Source organism: Cetorhinus maximus, chromosome 24 (assembly GCF_964194155.1).
Source record: "Cetorhinus maximus chromosome 24, sCetMax3.hap1.1, whole genome shotgun sequence".
NCBI classification, from domain to species: Eukaryota; Metazoa; Chordata; class Chondrichthyes; order Lamniformes; family Cetorhinidae; genus Cetorhinus; species Cetorhinus maximus.
In genome coordinates, this window is record NC_135902.1 from 23,434,368 (window position 1) to 23,452,003 (window position 17,636).

At 43.0% G+C, this 17,636-nt stretch overlaps 1 protein-coding gene across 2 annotated transcripts in view; it reads right to left on the reverse strand.

Moving 5' to 3' along the window:
- Positions 1 to 17,636, reverse strand: part of xylt2 (xylosyltransferase II) — a 261,068-nt gene that overhangs the window by 228,385 nt on the left and 15,047 nt on the right. For both annotated transcript variants that reach the window (XM_078570870.1, XM_078570869.1), the window contains exon 2: positions 4,490 to 4,964. In XM_078570870.1, the coding sequence (XP_078426996.1) occupies positions 4,490 to 4,784 (295 nt within the window). In that variant the 5' untranslated portion in view covers positions 4,785 to 4,964. The remainder of the gene's footprint in view (positions 1 to 4,489; positions 4,965 to 17,636) is intronic.

Below are 17,636 nucleotides of genomic sequence, written 5' to 3' on the forward strand. Positions count from 1 at the left end.
CCCATTAATATCTCAGCTGCTGATATAATAGATCTTAGTGTTCTGAAGAGGGCCAATTAGCTCAATTGGCTAGACAGCTAGAATATGGACCAGATTAATGCCACACTACAGGGTTTTTGATCCCTGCTCCAGCTAAGGTAGACAGGGCCTGCCTTCTTGCTCTACCCGTAGTAAAAACTCATGGCACTTTGCCATGGTTAGTGAGAAATTGCCAACAACCTCACTTCAGCAGAGAATGCAAGGAGAAAAGGTGTTCTGATATAGGATTTCTGCACCAATGAAGGAACAAAGCTATGAACGCTCTTTCCAAGCCTTCAGGATCAGGAAATTCAAACAGGGCAAAGCAACAAATGAGAAATATAAGCACTGATAGGGTTGAGTTGCCTGGGCTTCAGGGACTAGACTGCCAGGGTTTAAGGCGCAGCATGTGGCCTCAGCTCTTACCAAAGTTACTAATGACAACCTTTGTGACTATAACAAAGGTAAACTTTCCCTCCTGTCCTTCTGCAGCCTTTGACACAGTTGACCACAACATCCTCCTCCAATGCCTCTCTACTGTCATCCAACTGGGCAGGGCTGCTCTCATGAGGTTTCATTCTTATCTATCTAATCATAGTCACTTGCAATGGCTTATTTTCCTGCTCCCACAAAGTTACCTTTGGTGTCCCCACAGTACCTATCCTTGGCCTCCTCCTATTTCTCATCTACCTGCTGCCCCATGGTGACATCATCCCAAAAGCACGGCGTTTGTGTTCACATGTATGCTGATGGCATCCAGGTCTATCTCACTTTGTATCTCTCGACCCCTCCGCTGTTGCTAAATCATCAGACTATTTATCAGACATACAGTGTTGAATGAACAAAATTTCCTCCAATTAAATATTGGGAAGACCAAAGCCATTGTTTTCAGTTCCTGCTCCAAACTCTGTTCCCTAGCTACCGACTCCATTCCTCTCCCTGACAACATTCTGAGATTAAGCCAGACTGTTCGCAATCTCGGAACATTTAATCCTGAGATGAGCTTCCGAACTCATATTCATGATTTCAGTAAGGCCACCTATTTCCACCTCCTTAACATTGCTCGACTTCAGCCTTGCTCAGCTCAACTGCTGCCTTCGTTGCAGGGGTCAAAATAATCTTTTTTTTTTGAGGGCTCTTCTTGAGATTTTCTCAAGGGCTACTTTTTGATTCTTAGGGGCTAATTTGTGATTTTCAGGGGCTCTTTTTCATTCTCAGTAACTCACTAACTTACAAACTCATTACCTGGTTTGCACTTTTTTAGGGTTTCCTTCTTTACATAGAAGAAGTAGCACAAATACCATTACATATATATTATTAAAACTTTAACTTGGAAACATCAGATAAAAGATGGTTTGATTCACTTATACTTCACATTTCAATGATTTTTTCCCCAAGCTAATGTACCTCCTCACATGATCATCTGTGCTTCAATGAAACATAGATTGAAAACCCTTAGCACAGCTGCACCTGTTACATTAAAGACACATGCCACTTTGTAGAGGCGGTTACCTCACTAAATACTCCCCAATGCCATACTTGTTACAACGGACTTTGAAAGGCTGTACAGAAACAGTCAGAGGTATGTATGCTGCCTGTCAGAAATCATGAAATGTTACAATGCAGAATGAGGCCATTCAGACCAACATGCCTGTGCTGGCTCTTTGAAAGAGGGTTATCAAATTAGTCCCCACTCCTGCCTACTCTTGCCTCACGGCCCTGCAACACTTTTTCCTTTGAATATTTATCCAATTCTTTACACTTTGCTGCATACTATTCTAGTAATGATTTATTAAAGTCTTGCTAGAGATGGAATTAAAAAGTAAGTCTTACAATCAATTTAAATACAATACCAAAAAACCCAATAAGTTCAAGCAAAAATTCACCAGTAGCATGGCAGCCAACAGCACCACTATCGATTCACCAGGCAACTATAACTTCCTTGAGATTGCCTATTGCTTAAACCACTCATCACTGCCCTCCATTCAGAAATCCTTCAAAACACCTGCATTTCCAAATGCAGCTGTACTCCTGCTCCACACTACATAGAGGGACAAAATCAATAGTTCTCATGAGAATGTCTCTACAGGCCAAGGTGTAGGTGTCTTTATAGGATTTGAAAGCAAGACAATAGAATTCACTCAGGTCCACCATTTCTCTATCTTCTCGGCCTGTGTCTGCCCCTCCTGCTTCTGCTGCTTCCATCCCCTGAACCTGAGCCAGAGCACAGCCCCAACCAGCACCCAAGGCTGCTGACCTTAGATGAGCGTTGCTGAGTGTGGTCTCCTACTGCTTCTTGCTATCCTGCTCTCCCTCACCCAGGTTCAAGCTCAGCATGATGATAGCAGTGGGATCAGCCAGAGTAACTGCTCCAACTCCTCCATTCAAAGGTCCCTCTCTCCAACTCTCTCCTCCAATGATAGATTCTGTCTCTTGAAACGGACCAACAGTGGGAGAGTGGGGGCCTATGAGTGGAGGAGCTCGCACATTGAGCATGGGGGAGACAGAATTTGTGATTGGAGGAGAGCAGCTCCTGGTTTTGCCTCTCCCAGGGGTGACTTTTCTCTCATTTATTGTTCCCATCATTGATTTTTCGCATTCTTTTTGTGGGCTGTCAACTTTGAATTCATCCACTGCCCTGTGTATTTACCTCTATACTGGACTATTCTTACGCACATACCCACATTCTATCTTCCATAAGCTTGAGGTCATTCAAAACTCTGCTGCCCTTGTCTTCACTCGCAGAAAATCCCATTCCCTTTTAAGAACTTCAGAAATAGGAGCACAAATAGGTCATTCAGTCCTTCAAGCCTGGTCTACCATTCAAAGAAATCAATGGCTATTCTTCTACCTCAACACCATTTTCCTGCACGATTCATGTATCCCTTGATGTTTTTAATATGTAGAAATCTATTGATCTCAGTCTTGAACATACAAGAAGTTTTCATTCCTATGCTTGCTGACCTACATTGGCTCCTGGCAAGCAACATCCTGATTCTAGAATTCTCATCTTTGTTTTCAAATCCCTCCATGGTCTTGCATGTCCCTATCTCTGTAATTTCCTCCAACCCTACAACCCTCCAAGATACCTACACTCTTCTAATTCCAGCCTCTTGTGCATTTCCAATTATAATTGCTGCATCACTGGTGGCTGTGCCTTCAATTATCTAGGCTCCAAGCTCTGGAATTCCCTCCCTACACCTCTCCACCTTTGTAACTCACTTTCTTCCTTTAAAACACTTCTTAAAAACAACCTCTGACCACGCTTTTGGTCATCTGACCTATTATTTCCTTATAAGGCATAAGATCATACCTTGCTTTGTAATGCTCTTGTAAAGCGCCACTTTTCATTACATTAAAAGTGCCATATAAATATAAGTTGTTGTTGTTAGTGCTGTCACATTGAACTCATCTGACCATGGCTTGTGATAGGTATATCAGAGGATTATGGTTTCTGGTACATTATTCAACTCTGCTGTTTGTACCAATGAGGAGAATGATTCATCACTGAAGGGGGTGCTCTACTTAGGGTTCGGGCAGGATGACCACCCTAATAAATATTGAGGTGGTGTGTTGGTGCAGGAAATTTAATAATCTGGCAGCTGATGAGTTTAACCAGTAGAGATATCAGCTGAGAAGATGTGTTGTAATGTCAGAGATAGACCATATAACATTATTAATATGCAGAATATTGGCTTTTTCTAAGCCAATGAACACCCTCTTGTACCAAACTTGCTCCCATTCCACCTCCAATAACAGGCAGTAGGTGCAGAGTGTTTAAAGAATAAAGACAAGTGAAATGAATATCCCTTTAAAAAAAGAGGGGAAAATAGTTATAATCAAGCAAGATTAGAGAAAGGAGGAACATTTAAAATTGACAGGAAATAAGGGAAATATGGAATAACAGTGTGGACACAGGCAAAATAAAGAACTTTATTTTAAAATGAATATTTTATTAGCTCAGAATTTAAGTTAGAATAATAAATTTATTCCCAATGTCCAAATGGATTTTTTTGCCAAGTGCTTTGTTTGTGTCACAGCTGAAAACAGACAAAACCATTAGGGGTTTGATGTGGGATTGGTTTTTGAATGATAATATAAATAATACAAATAACTTGAAATGGAGGTAGTAATTGTAACTATTTAATGTGTTATAAATGCAAGATTAACGAGGTTGTGAGATTAATTACAATTAATCTTTCAATCACTTAGCCCCAGTTGCTAAATTCAATGCACCTTGGAGATTGAGCAGGGAACATTTCATATGGTCACTTTGGATTTGAACCCAGGTCAGGGAGTGCTTGATACTGTCAGTCAGTTTGTGAAATAATGTGTTCTCCCATGCCGCAGCACTAAAATCTCTCATCTCATTGAGCTCAAAATTTAACAGTAAAGATTTAGATAAAAAGGGCTTGCAGTAACCCCATACACTCTTTGTGGAAAGAAATTAAGCATTATTGCTGCATTGTACCTGAGAGGTGACAGGAGCGAGGAACAGAGTGTGGCATCAGTTTCCCAGCCTGGTGTAAACAAACAACATTGGTGATCTCTTGCTGACACTGCTGAGTGCTCGCTCTGGCTAACGCAGACAAGGCATCCTTCCCCACGATGTCGCAGTTGGGTAAGAAGTCATTGTTGGTGGGCTGAGGGGCTCCTCCCACGCTTCCGATGTCCCCATTCTTTGATTCCCCTTTCACATCACTGGTATTTCTGCTATTGGACGGATCACTTTGGATGGTATCGCCAAAGTGGATTCTTGGGGACATTCTGCGCCGTGCTGCAGGCTTGTGTCTTACTAAACTAGTCCTTAGTATGCTGGCAGTGCTGCCTGGGTGCTCCTTACCCACTCTCCACGGGCTCAGCCGCCGGCTGGGCCCCAGATGCCGACTGTCAGAACTGTCCACTTCATTGCTATCTGGCAATTTGGTTCTCTTCTCCCTCCCCTTCTGTGAACAAATATAAAAAAAATGCCTTTTACAAATCCAGTCAGAAATCCAGCATTTCCACCCACGATTATATATTTTCACTAGATTTCACAACATCCAAAACTCCCACTCTACCAGTGGTTATCAGCATAATTTTAGATCTTTAAAATGGATTTCCTGAAATCTCTCAAAATGGTCCCATGCAAAATTCTATGGACCATTACATTCATCATTCCAGAATGATCACCGCTTGTCTCTATTTCAAACCTGTTCTTCTCCCTCAATGCGTTGAAATCCAGACCTTTCACAATTTCCCCTATTTTAACTCATTCTGGTCCAAGCTCTGGCCCAAGGCGAAACTCACCTCCCCAAGTCTGCCCTTCTCACTAGGCCCACTTTCTGACTTACTTCCTCTTCTTAATGACCTTGTCCAGTTTGGAGACCCTACAGAATGAGCCTCATCCATTAATACACTCTTAATTCAAAGATAATTCTTCAAAATTAAGCTAAACAGACCTTAGAGAGGCTTAAAATAATCAATAAATACACTCTGGCCAGGATTTTCCGGTCCCACCCACGGTGGGAATCATCGTAGGAAAATTTGACGGACCACCCAAAGGTCTGTTGACTTCGGGTGGCAATTTCTGGTCCTGGCCCGAAATCCTGGTCTCTGTCTCTGACAACCACAACCCCCGCCAGCCCCCCACCCCTCACCACCTCCTGTGCCCTTTCTCCTGTGTTAGCACATTTACGTGTAATTGACACCCTCAAACAGGTTTTTATGTTTGAAAGTCAAGGCCGAAAAGTTGCAGGCTGGAGTAAACTTGTATTGCTGATTCAATTGCAAATGCTCCTTCTCATAAATAGACTGAGTCAGGTTCTTATCCAACACACCAAACAGTTTAGTATTTTTTCAGCTCAACTCACGGGAAAACTCTGTACCCAGCTCATCCAAAAGATAGCAGCTCCAACAGTACCACTAACATGCCCAAAAATATTCTACTGGCATGTAAATAGTGGATGGTAAGAGTTGGAGTAGGTCTGTTTGGGGAAAAAAAGGGTGTAGTGGTAATATCACTGGAATAGCAATTCAAAGCCCAGGCTAATGCTGTGGTGACAAGGGTTCAAATCCCCTCACAGCAGCTGGTGGAATTTAAATTCAATTAATAGTCTGGATTTGAAATCTAGTCTCAGTAATGATGACCATGAAACCACTGTCATTTGTTGTTAAAAAACCATCCAGGTCACTAATGCACTTTAGGGAAGGAAATCTGTCGTCCTTACCTGGCCAAGCCTACGTGTGACTCCAGATCCACTGCAATGTGGTAGACTCTTAATGGTCCTCTGAAATGATGTGGTAAGCCACTTGATTTAAGGACAATTAGGAATGGGCAACAAATGCTGGCCTTGCCAGCAACACCCACATCCCATGAAAGAATAAATTTTTAAAAATATGCTGAAAGGCACAATGCAAGGCCAGCATACTTAGTAAGTACCTGGTATCAGTGCTTACTAAGAGGAATCTGACAATATTAACAGAAGTGGAGTTGGTAGAGGTAATGGATGGGGTGAAGAATGAGAGACAGGAGGTACTGGAGAGTCTGGTTATGGGCAGAGTGGATAAGTCACCTGGTCTGGATGGCTTGCACCTCAGGATGCTAGAGAAAGTGGGGGTGGAGATAATGGAAGGGCTTGCCATAACTTCTAATCTTTCCTGGAATAAGGCAGAGGTTCAAGAGGATTTTAGAGTGGCAAATGTGCCAACCTTATTCAAGAAAGGGTGTTATCATCCATTGCTGTTAACTACAGGTTGGCTGGTTTGACAGCAGTAGTGGGTAAAGCTTTAGAAGCAATAAATGGGAAAAGTCAATACACACTTGGAGAGGTTTGAGTTAATTAAGGTTAGACAGCACGGATTTGTAAAAGGCAGATCATGCTTGACTAATCTCATTAATTTTTTTGATGTAGGAACAGAGGAAGTTAATAAAGAGAATGCAATGGATGTTGTCTAAGCATTTTAAGAAAGCATTTGACAAAGTACCACTTAAGGCTGGTTAACAAAATTGTGGCTCATGGATTAAGAGGGTCAATATCAACTTGAATTAAAAAAAACAGATTTAAGGATAGAAAACAGTGAATTATGGTAAATGGTTATTTCTTTCAAACTGCATTTTGGTAGACAGTGGTGTTCCCCAGGCAAGATTCCTCTTCCTCAGTGCTAAGACCACTGCTTTTTTTAATTATACACGTATATATATATATATATATATATATATATATATATATATATATAAATATAAATATATAAATGACTTGGATATTGAAATACAGAGCAAAATTTCAAAATTTGCTAATGATACCAAACTTGGAGGAGTGGCAAACAGTGAGGATGATACTTATTGACTGCAAAAAGGGCCTAGATGGGCTAGCAGAATGGGCAGCCAAATGGCAGAGAAACATGAGGCGATGCATTCTGTTGACAGAGGTAGGGAGAGGCAACAGAATTAATGACACAAAGAATGTGCAGGGACAGGGACACTTCGGGGTGCACATGCATAGATCATTGAAGACAGCAGGACATATGAAAAGAGTAGTCACTAAAGCACATGGGATCTTGGGCTTTGTAAATAGAGGTATTGAGTACAAAAGCAGGGAAGATATGCTGAACCTTTATAAAGCTCTGGCTAGGCCACAATTACAGCATTGCATTCAGTTCTGGTCAGCACACTGGAGGCTCATATAGTTGCTGTTTAATGCATAAATTGCTCAACCCAAGAGTAATGTGTTGAATACTGAACATCTTAGCCATTGTCAGAGACTGGTTGTGTATTTAATATTGATATGTGGCTACTTTTCCAATCCATCCTCTGCTGCTTTTATTTTGGGCGCAGATCACAGGATAGGTACAAACTTGGGCTACTGACAAGGCTGAAATCTAATCTGAAACATTCTGAAAAATTCTCAATTGTATGAAGTCTATCATAGGGAAACTGCTAAAATCCATTATTAAGGAGGTTAGTGCAGGATTCTTAGATAATCATGATTTATCAGGCAGAGCCAACATGGCTTTGTGAAAGGGAAATCGTGTTTAATGAATCTGTTACAGTTTTTTGACAAAGTAACGTTTAAGGTGGATAAAGGGGCACCAGTAGATATGGTGTACTTGGATTTCCAAAAGGTATTTGATAAGGTAGCACATCAAAGGTTACAACACAAGAGCACATGGTGGAGGGGATAACATTAGCATGGATAAAGGATTGATTGACTAACAGGAAACAGAATAGGGTTAAATGGGTCTTTTTCGGAATGGCGGAGATGAGGAGAGCTTTTTCTCCCAACGGGTCGTTGATGCGAGGAATTCTCTTCCACAAAAAGTAGTGGAGGCTGGGTCTTTGAACTTATTTAAGGCAGAGTTAGACAAGGATTTTTGTTAGGCAAGGGAGTCAAGGGTTATGGGGGGCAGACAGGAAATTGGAGCTGAGACCACAACCAGGTCAGCCTTATTGAATGGTGGAGCAGGCTCGAACGGCCAAATGGCCTACTCCTGCTCCTGTATTCCTATGAGTCCTCTTTGACAGTTTGACAATCAGGACACACCTCCTATAGAATTATACTAGCAGCCAGCTTTTCAGTCAGTGTTAATCTCACAACCAACAGCCACAGGGGGGACCTGTGCTTTGAAATTTTCATTACCAGCCTATAAAGAGCTGTTTTATCTCACCCTTAAAATCCATGTTTTGTGTGTCTTATGTGTGTGTGTGTGTGTGTGTTTGTGTATTGGGGTTTAAGAAGGGGTAAAGTTTAAGTTATAGAGTTAGAAGTTATTTCTTTCTTTTGCCACTAAAGACAATTTGTTCAATAAACAGTTATTTACTTATTAACTTTACAAACCTGGTGCTTGTATTCTGTTCACCTAAATTAAACAGTTAGGTAGAATTGGAGCAATCCGGTGGTTCGGTCAAACTTTTCACATTTGTCACGGCTCAGAGAACAGCGGGGCTTAATATTATTGCGCACTATCCCCAGTGAGTCATGACAAGCCTAAAGTAGTTAAGCTAGACTGTGGTTATAGTAAGTAATCTTCCATTTAAAGAGATAGCGAGTGAAGTAATATAGGAAAATATATAATGTGCTTACAGTTCATCACCTGCTTCAAGCAAATAAAGCCATTTGATAGTTCAAAGAGTTTGCATCTTCTTATGCTATGATATAAAACCAATTGACGTGTCCCTAAGACAATAAAAGGGATCATAAACTATGTATCTTAAACTATTTTATTGCTCATTTAAAAATTGACTTTGCTAACCTAAAATATGTCTGCTACAGGTCACATGATTCACTAGATTGGCCACAGTTTCTAGAAATTTCCAACATCAGTTACAATTACAAAAGAGTTTCACCCTCATCCTTATGGAATCTCACACCTCATTGTAAAAACACATTATAATCCACAAAGCCAGGGGACTTGCAGATGATATGGCTCCCCCAGCCAAGATAATAACAAATGGAGAGGCATCGAAACTCATTATACCTGCAGAGGTGCTAACAGCCACCATCTCACTCCTAAGGTAAACAACAGATTTTGGCCAAAGATACAGAAATTGTTTGTTAAGCTGCAATTAACTCATTAATGAGTGACATCACATGTTCCTTCTAGCCTTTGGACAGCGATTGAATATTTCATTTCTAGCCTCTCAGGGCAGTCTGCTGATTTAACTCCAACCCGCAATCATCAAAAAGCAGGACTTCAGGCTGACAAAGCAGACTGCTACTAGTCTAAGCCTCTTCGAAGCCTGTTTCTCTGGAGTTTTCAGTCATTGCCTGCCTAGCAGACCAAGGGCAGAATCCTCCCAGATTTGCAATAAGTGCAGTAGCAGGCGGTTAAAACGATGTTTCTCCCATCAGCCGCGATGGTGGGTTTTCACTCCATATCGTCCCAAACCCACCACATTACTTATGCATTCCTGGGAAACATGCTATTTCGATGATGGGCGGGTTCTGATGCGCCTGCCAAGCCGAAATCTCGCTACTTCATCACATTGGGCACCACATTTAAAGTACAGCTGCGCTCAGTGTTCCTAGCCCAGGACTGCAGCAAAGAAGACATGGCCCCGAAAGGCAAGAAGACTACAGTCCTCGAGTGCCTTTTGGATGTCGTGGAGGCCCGCTGTGATGTCCTCTACCTCCCTCCCCCCGTCCCCCCACCCCCACCCCCACCCCTGGCTGCAGGAGGGCAACTACATTACCATTCCAGCTTGGTAGGCGATGGCAGTGGTGATCAGTGCCAATGTTTCTCAGAAGAGGCTGGCCATCCAATGCAGATAGAGGATGAATGATCTCATCCTTGCAGCCAGGGTATGGCAACCATCTCATCACTCTAAACTCACACACTCAAGCCCACCACATGTTCACTGGCATCTCACTCACTGCCAGATCAAGGGACATCACCACCCATTCTCACACACATACCCTCACATGTCCATCTGACCTCATCTCCTCTGGAGACTGCCTCCTCAGCTCTCACTGTGTGAGATGGGGGGGAATGAGTCCGGCGTGCTGGCCTTATAATATTACAATGAGGTTCCCGATGTCCGATGGCAGGGAATGAGGCCCGCCATCGGCATAAAGAGCAGATGATCGCAAACTGGTTTCACAACGACATGAAACTCATTTTTGGCCTTCTTGCCATATTGTCTGCTCATGAACACGCCTGATGCCGGCAGGCACGGAGAATCCTGGCCCAAGTCTCTGAATATCAATCTAACTTCAATCTCCTCATCTTTAAAGGAATTCTGCACTTCTGCATTCAGCCAGGAACCAGCCTGCACTGGAACCTTTCTGTCAGGGAACCCTCTCTGGATTTGGACTTTCTAGACTATGAAAATTGCACTTAGTCCCACTCCCCTGCGTTATCCCCATAACCTTGCACGTTATATCTTTTCAGGTAGCAATTCAATTCCCTTTTGAATACCTTGATCGAACCTGCCTCCGCCACCCTTTCAGGAAGGTCGTTCAGGAAGTATCACCCCCGCATCCAGTCTGTCCATCCCTGTCAGAATTTCATGTTTCAATGAGATCTCCTCTCATTCTTCTAAACTCCAGTGAATTTAGGCCTAGTCAGCCCAATCTCTCCTCATACTCCAACCACCATCTGGGTGAAAAAAACTTTTCCTCACATCACTTTTACTCCTTTTGCCAATTATTTTGAATCAGTGCCCTCTAGTTCTTGATGCTCTCGAGTGGGAACAGTTTCTTACTATTTACCCTGTCCATACCCTCAGGATCTTGAATACTTCTATCAAGTCTCCTCCCAGCCTTCTTTTCTCCAAGGAAAACAGTCCCAACCTCGTCAATCTATCCTCATAGCTACAGTTTTTTATCCCTGGAATCAATTTTGTGAATCTCCTCTGCAGTCTCTCAAAAAATCCCCAAAACACATGAAAAGTGAAATGTAATGACTCAAAAATTGTTCATTTTGTTTGTATTCTGCTCCTTGTTCCTTTGCAACGTGCTGTAACTTATTACTTCCACATCCAGCTCTGAATTACAGCAGCTACATTAATACCATCTGGTATCTTTGTGGAACCTGTGATCATAGTGGGAAGAGACCCAAATAGCACATTCAGCTATGAATGGTTCAGCAAATTGGATATTGTATTTCTGCGCTCTTTGAATTGATGGACATGCGCTCCAATAATTCTCAACTGCTTGCAGAATCTTCAGTGATGGGTGAAAGCACAATCCACTCGTCATCTCAGCTCGTGCTGACCTCAACATGTTTTGGATAGGGAGGAAGTGAAAAAAAATCAGTCAGGTTTCCTGCCTTGGCTGGGAAAATGTTTATGTGAGGTCACTGGATAAAAGGTAGATGAGATTTGGTTATGAAGTCTCCACAGTCAAACAGTTTGCTGCCACTTGCCATCTGTGTTCACACATGAACATATAAACTGAAAGAGGCCGAGCGTGTTTCACCATTCTCTATGATCATGTTTGATCTGTATCTGTTCCTCAACTCAGATTTTTGTTGGTAAGGGTATCCCAGAGTATGGAGAAAAGGCAGGTAAATTGAGTTCAAGAGCAGTCTTGAAAATTTCAACTGAAGTTTGAATACTAGAAAGTGGGCAGTAGCTGTGGAGCTGAGCTCCAGTTAATGAAGCCTTGAAAAGGGAGAAAGTTGAGAAAGAGCTTTCAAAAAGGACTGTGACGATGCACAATTTAACTGAACCACTGCAATTGAGTTTCTCCTGTTTTTTCTCATTAATTCATTCGACGTGGCCATCATTAGTAGGCCATCACTTATTGTCCATCCATAATTGTCCCGAGTTGGTGAGCATTCTTAACTTTCTGCAGTCCATGTGATGACGATAAGCCAGCACAGACTAATAGTGAGGTCCTTATCGCGAACATTTTAAAAATGTTCCCATAATACTATTAAGTATGGAGTGCCCAGCATCAATGGAGGTGCAATTATATATGTCCACGCTAGGATGGCATTCGATGTGAACAGGAAATTGGAGGCAGTACTACTCCAATGAAATCGCTGTCATTATCATTCTAAGAGGTGGGCTGTCCTGGTTGGTTTTGAGCTTCGAGTATTGCTGCAGCCAGACTTATCAATTTGCTCATTTGAATCTATCCCAGTCCACCATTATCTGTCCCAACACCAATGTGGTGGAGACAGTCAGCTCTAGTTGTTCCCAATCAGGACTTTCCGCCACCCAACTGTGCTGCCAAAGTTGTCCCGTACACTTTAAGCAATGTGCTGCAAATTAGTTCAGGCATTGTTATTATTCAATCCAGCTTGCATATACCAAGCTAGCTCAGCTATCACAGAATCACAGTGAAAAAGAGGCCCTTCGGCCCATCGAATCTGCACCGACACGTGAGAAACACCTGACTTACCTACCTAATCCCATTTACCAGCACTTGGCCCATAGCCTTGAATGTTATGACATGCCAAGTGCTCATCCAGGTACATTTTTAAGGATGTGAGGCAACCCGCCTCCAACACCCTCCCAGGCAGTGCATTCCAGACCGTCACCACCCTCTGGGTAAAAAAGTTTTTCCTCACATCCCCCCTAAACCTCCTGCCCCTCACTTTGAACTTATGTCCCCTTGTGACTGACCCTTCAACTAAGGGGAATAGCTGCTCCCTATCCACCCTGTCCATGCCCCTCATAATCCTGTACACCTCGATCAGGTCGCCCCTCAGTCTTCTCTGCTCAAACGAAAACAACCCAAGTCTATCCAACCTCTCTTCGTAACTTAAATGTTTCATCCCAGGCAACATCCTGGTGAATCTCCTCTGCACCCTCTCCAGTGCAATCACATCCTTCCTATAATGTGGCGACCAGAACTGCACACAGTACTCCAGCTGTGGCCTCACCAAGGTTCTATACAACTCCAACATGACCTCCCTACTTTTGTAATCTATGCCTCGATTGATAAAGGCAAGTGTCCCATATGCCTTTTTCACCACCCCACTAACATGACCCTCCGCCTTCAGAGATCTATGGACACACACGCCAAGGTCCCTTTGTTCCTCAGAACTTCCTAGTGTCATGCCGTTCATTGAATACTTCCTTGTCAAATTGCTCCTTCCAAAGTGTATCACCTCACACTTTTCAGGGTTAAATTCCATCTGCCACTTATCTGCCCATTTGACCATCCCATCTATTCCTCCCTGTAGCTCAAGACACTCAACCTCACTGTTAACCACCCGGCCAATCTTTGTGTCATCCGCAAACTTACTAATCCTAACCCCCCCCCCCACATAGTCATCAATGTCGTTTATATAAATGACAAATAATAGGGGACCCAGCAAAGATCCCTGTGGTACGCCACTGGACACTGGTTTCCAGTCACTAAAGCATCCTTCTGTCATCACCCTCTGTCTCCTACAACTAAGCCAATTTTGAATCCACCTTATCAAATTACCCTGTATCCCATGTGCATTTGCCTTCTTTATAAGTCTCCCATGTGGGACCTTGTCAAAGGCTTTGCTGAAATCCATATAAACTACATCAACTGCACTACCCTCATCTACACACCTGGTCACCTCCTCAAAAAAGTCAAATCAAATTTGTTAGGCATGACCTCCCTCTGACAAAGCCATGCTGACTATCCCTGATCAAACCTTGCCTCTCCAAGTGAAGATAGATACTCTCCTTCAGAAATTTCTCCAATAATTTCCCTACCACTGACGTGAGACTCACTGGCCTGTAGTTCCCTGGCTTATCTCTACAACCCTTCTTAAATAGCGGAACCACATTAGCTGTTCTCCAGTCCTCTGGCACCTCCCCAGTGGCCAGAGAGGAATTAAAAATTCAACAAAAGGAAACAGTTTTACGGCCTGACTCATTTTAGAATACTTCTTTTGCATAAAACAGCCTTATTTCATCACACACTTTGATCTTGATCCATTGCTATACACAATTCTCTGACAATTTGCCAGGCTCCACCAAAATTAATCTTTCAGCCCTGTGACCAAAGGGCAACTTCTGTGCTCAATATCATGTGGTTTTACAATAAAATGGACCGTGTTCCCTCACGTCAATTTCAGATTGGAGGTTGGAGATGTTTGGGCTGTAATACCAACCACGATTGTTTAATATGTTAATCAGTCAGGAAGCTGAGGCATTGACCGAGGCACTAATTAAGCTGCAGTTCGTCCTGAGAAATAGATGACGTATGAACACTCTCACCAGTCACTTTATGCACTAGTAACATCTTGGTTAACTGACAGCTCCGTCCCTGGGTCCTTTGGTCTGAAACTTGCACTGGAGACTCCACTAGGTATTCTCTATTCTCTATTCGTAGAGGATAGCCATAATCTCCAAAACGATATAGATGGGTTGGTGGAGTGAGCAGTAAAGTGGCAGATGGATCTTAACATAGAGAAGTGTGAGGTCATACATTTAGGGAGGTCAGACAGTTACAGGAATTACAAAATAAATGGGAATATACTAAAAGGGGTAGATGAAGTGAGAGATCTTGGCGTACAAGTACACAGGTCCCTGAAGGCAGCAGTTCAAGTAGATAAGGTTGTAAAGAAGGCATATGGAATGCTCTCCTTCATTGGCAGAGGTATAGAATATAAAAGTAAGGATATAATTTTGGAATTGTATAAAACACTGGTGAGGCCACAACTGGATTATTGTGTGCAGTTCTAGTCACATTACAGGAAGGGCGTAATAGCTCTGGAGAGAGTGCAGAGGAGGTTTACAAGAATGTTGCCAGGGTTAGAAAAGTGTAGCTACGAGGAGAGTTTGGATAAGTTGGGGTTATTCTCCTTAGAATAAAGAAGGCTGAGAGGTGACTTGATTGAGGTGTACAAAATTATGATGGGAATAGATAGAGTGGACAGGATAAAATTGTTTCCCTTGGCGGAGAATTCTAGAACCAAGGGACATAGATTCAAGATGAGTGGCAGAAGGTGTAGGGGGGGACATGAGGAAGAACTTTTTTATGCAGAGGGTAGTGGGTGTCTGGAATTCGCTGCCCAAGTTGGTGGTAGAGGTAGAAACTTTAAACTCTTTTAAAAAGTACCTGGATCTGCACCTGAAGTGCTGTAAGCTGCAGGGCTATGGGCCGGGTGCAGGAAGGTGGGATTAGAAAGGGCACCTGGGTGTCCTCAGGCTGGCATGGACAAGATGGGCTGAATGGCCTCCTTCAGTGCTGTAACTTTTCTATGGTTCTATTTAAGGAGGGATATAATTGCAGTGGAGGCAGTTCAGAGAAAGTTCATTGGATCGATTCCTGGGATGACAGGTTTGTCTTACGGGGAAAGGTTGAGCATAAGAACATAGGAAATAAGAACAGTAGACCATTCAGCCCCTTGAGCTCCACCATTCATTAAGATCCTGGCTGATCATTTTGTATTTCGAATTACACATTCCCAGCTACCCCCGATAACCTTTGATTCCCTTGCCTAACAAGAATCTATCCACCTCTGCCTTAAAAATGTTCAATGACCCCACTTCCACCGCCTTCTGAGGCAGAGTTTCAAAGTTGCACAACCCTCAGAGAAAATAATTCTCCTCATCTCTGTCCTAAAAGGCCGACCCCTAATTTTAAAACAATGCCCCCTAGTGCTGGACTCATCCACAAGGGAAAACATCCTTTCCACGTCCACCTTGTCAAGGCCGTTCAAGATCTTGTATACTTCAATCAAATCACCCCTCACTCTTCTAAACTCCAGTGGAAACAAGCTCAGTCTGTCCAACCTTTCCTCATAAGACAACCCACTCATTCCAGGTATCAATTTAGTAAACTTCCTCTGAACCGCCTCCAATGCATTGACATCCTTCCTTAAATAAGGAGACAAAAACTGCACAGAGTATTCGAGGTACAGTCTCACCAATGCCCTGTATAACTGAAGCATAACATCCTTACTTATATGTTCAATCCCTCTCGTAATAAAGGATAGCATTCCATTAGCCTTCTTAATCACTTGCTGTACCTGCACACTAACTTTTTGTGACTCATGTACTAGAATATTTAGATCCCTCTGCACCTCAGAATTATGCAGCCGTTCTCCATTTAAGTAATATTCTGCTTTTTTGTTCTTCCTGCCAAAGTGAATGTCGTTCCCTCCAGGACACCCTGGTCCACTCCTCCATCACCCCCTACTCCTCAACCCCCATGTATGGCACCTCCCCATGCCCACGCAAAAGATGCAACACCTGCCCCTTCACTTCCTCTCTCCTCACCGTCCAAGGGCCCAAACACTCCTTTCAAGTGAAGCAGCATTTCACTTGCATTTCCCCTAACTTAGTCTACTGCATTCGTTGCTCCCAATGCGGTCTCCTCTACATTGGAGAGACCAAACGTAAACTGGGCGACTGCTTTGCAGAACACCTGCAGTCTGTCCGCAAGAAAGACCCAAACCTCCCTGTCACTTGCCATTTTAGTACTCCACCCTGCTCTCTTGCCCACATGTCTGTCCTTGGCTTGCTGCATTGTTCTAGTGAAGCCCAACGCAAACTGGAGGAACAGCACCTCATCTTCCGACTAGGCACTTTACAGCCTTCCGGACTGAATATTGAATTCAACAACTTTAGATCTTGAACTCCATCCCCACCCCCTTTCCGTTTTTCCCCCCTTCGTTTTGTTTTTTCCAATAATTTATATAGATTTTTCTTTTCCCACCTATTTCCATTATTTTTAAATCTATACCTTTTATGCCGTTAGTCTTTCCACCCCACTAGAGCTGTACCTTGAGTGTCCTGCCATCCATTCTTAATTAGCACATTCGTTTAGATAATATCACCACCTTCAATACCTCTTTGTTCTTTTGTCTGTGACATCTTTTGATTACCTGCTGCTATCACTGCTTGCTTGTCCTTACAACCACACCAGCACCCCCGCCACTTCTCTCCCCCCACCTTAAACCAGCTTATATTTCACCCCTCTCCTAATATTACTCAGTTCTGTTGAAGGGTCATCAGGACTCGAAACGTCAACTCTTTTCTTCTCCGCCGATGCTGCCAGACCTGCTGAGTTTTTCCAGGTAATTCTGTTTTTGTTTTGAACAAGTGAGCATATTTGGCCTCCAACTCCTCAGAATTCAGAAGAATGTGAGGTGACCTTATTGAAACAAGAAAGGTTCTGAGATGGCTTGACAGGGTAGATCCTGAGTTGATGTCCCCGCTCATGGAAGAATCCAAAGCTAGTGGGTACAGTTTAGAAATA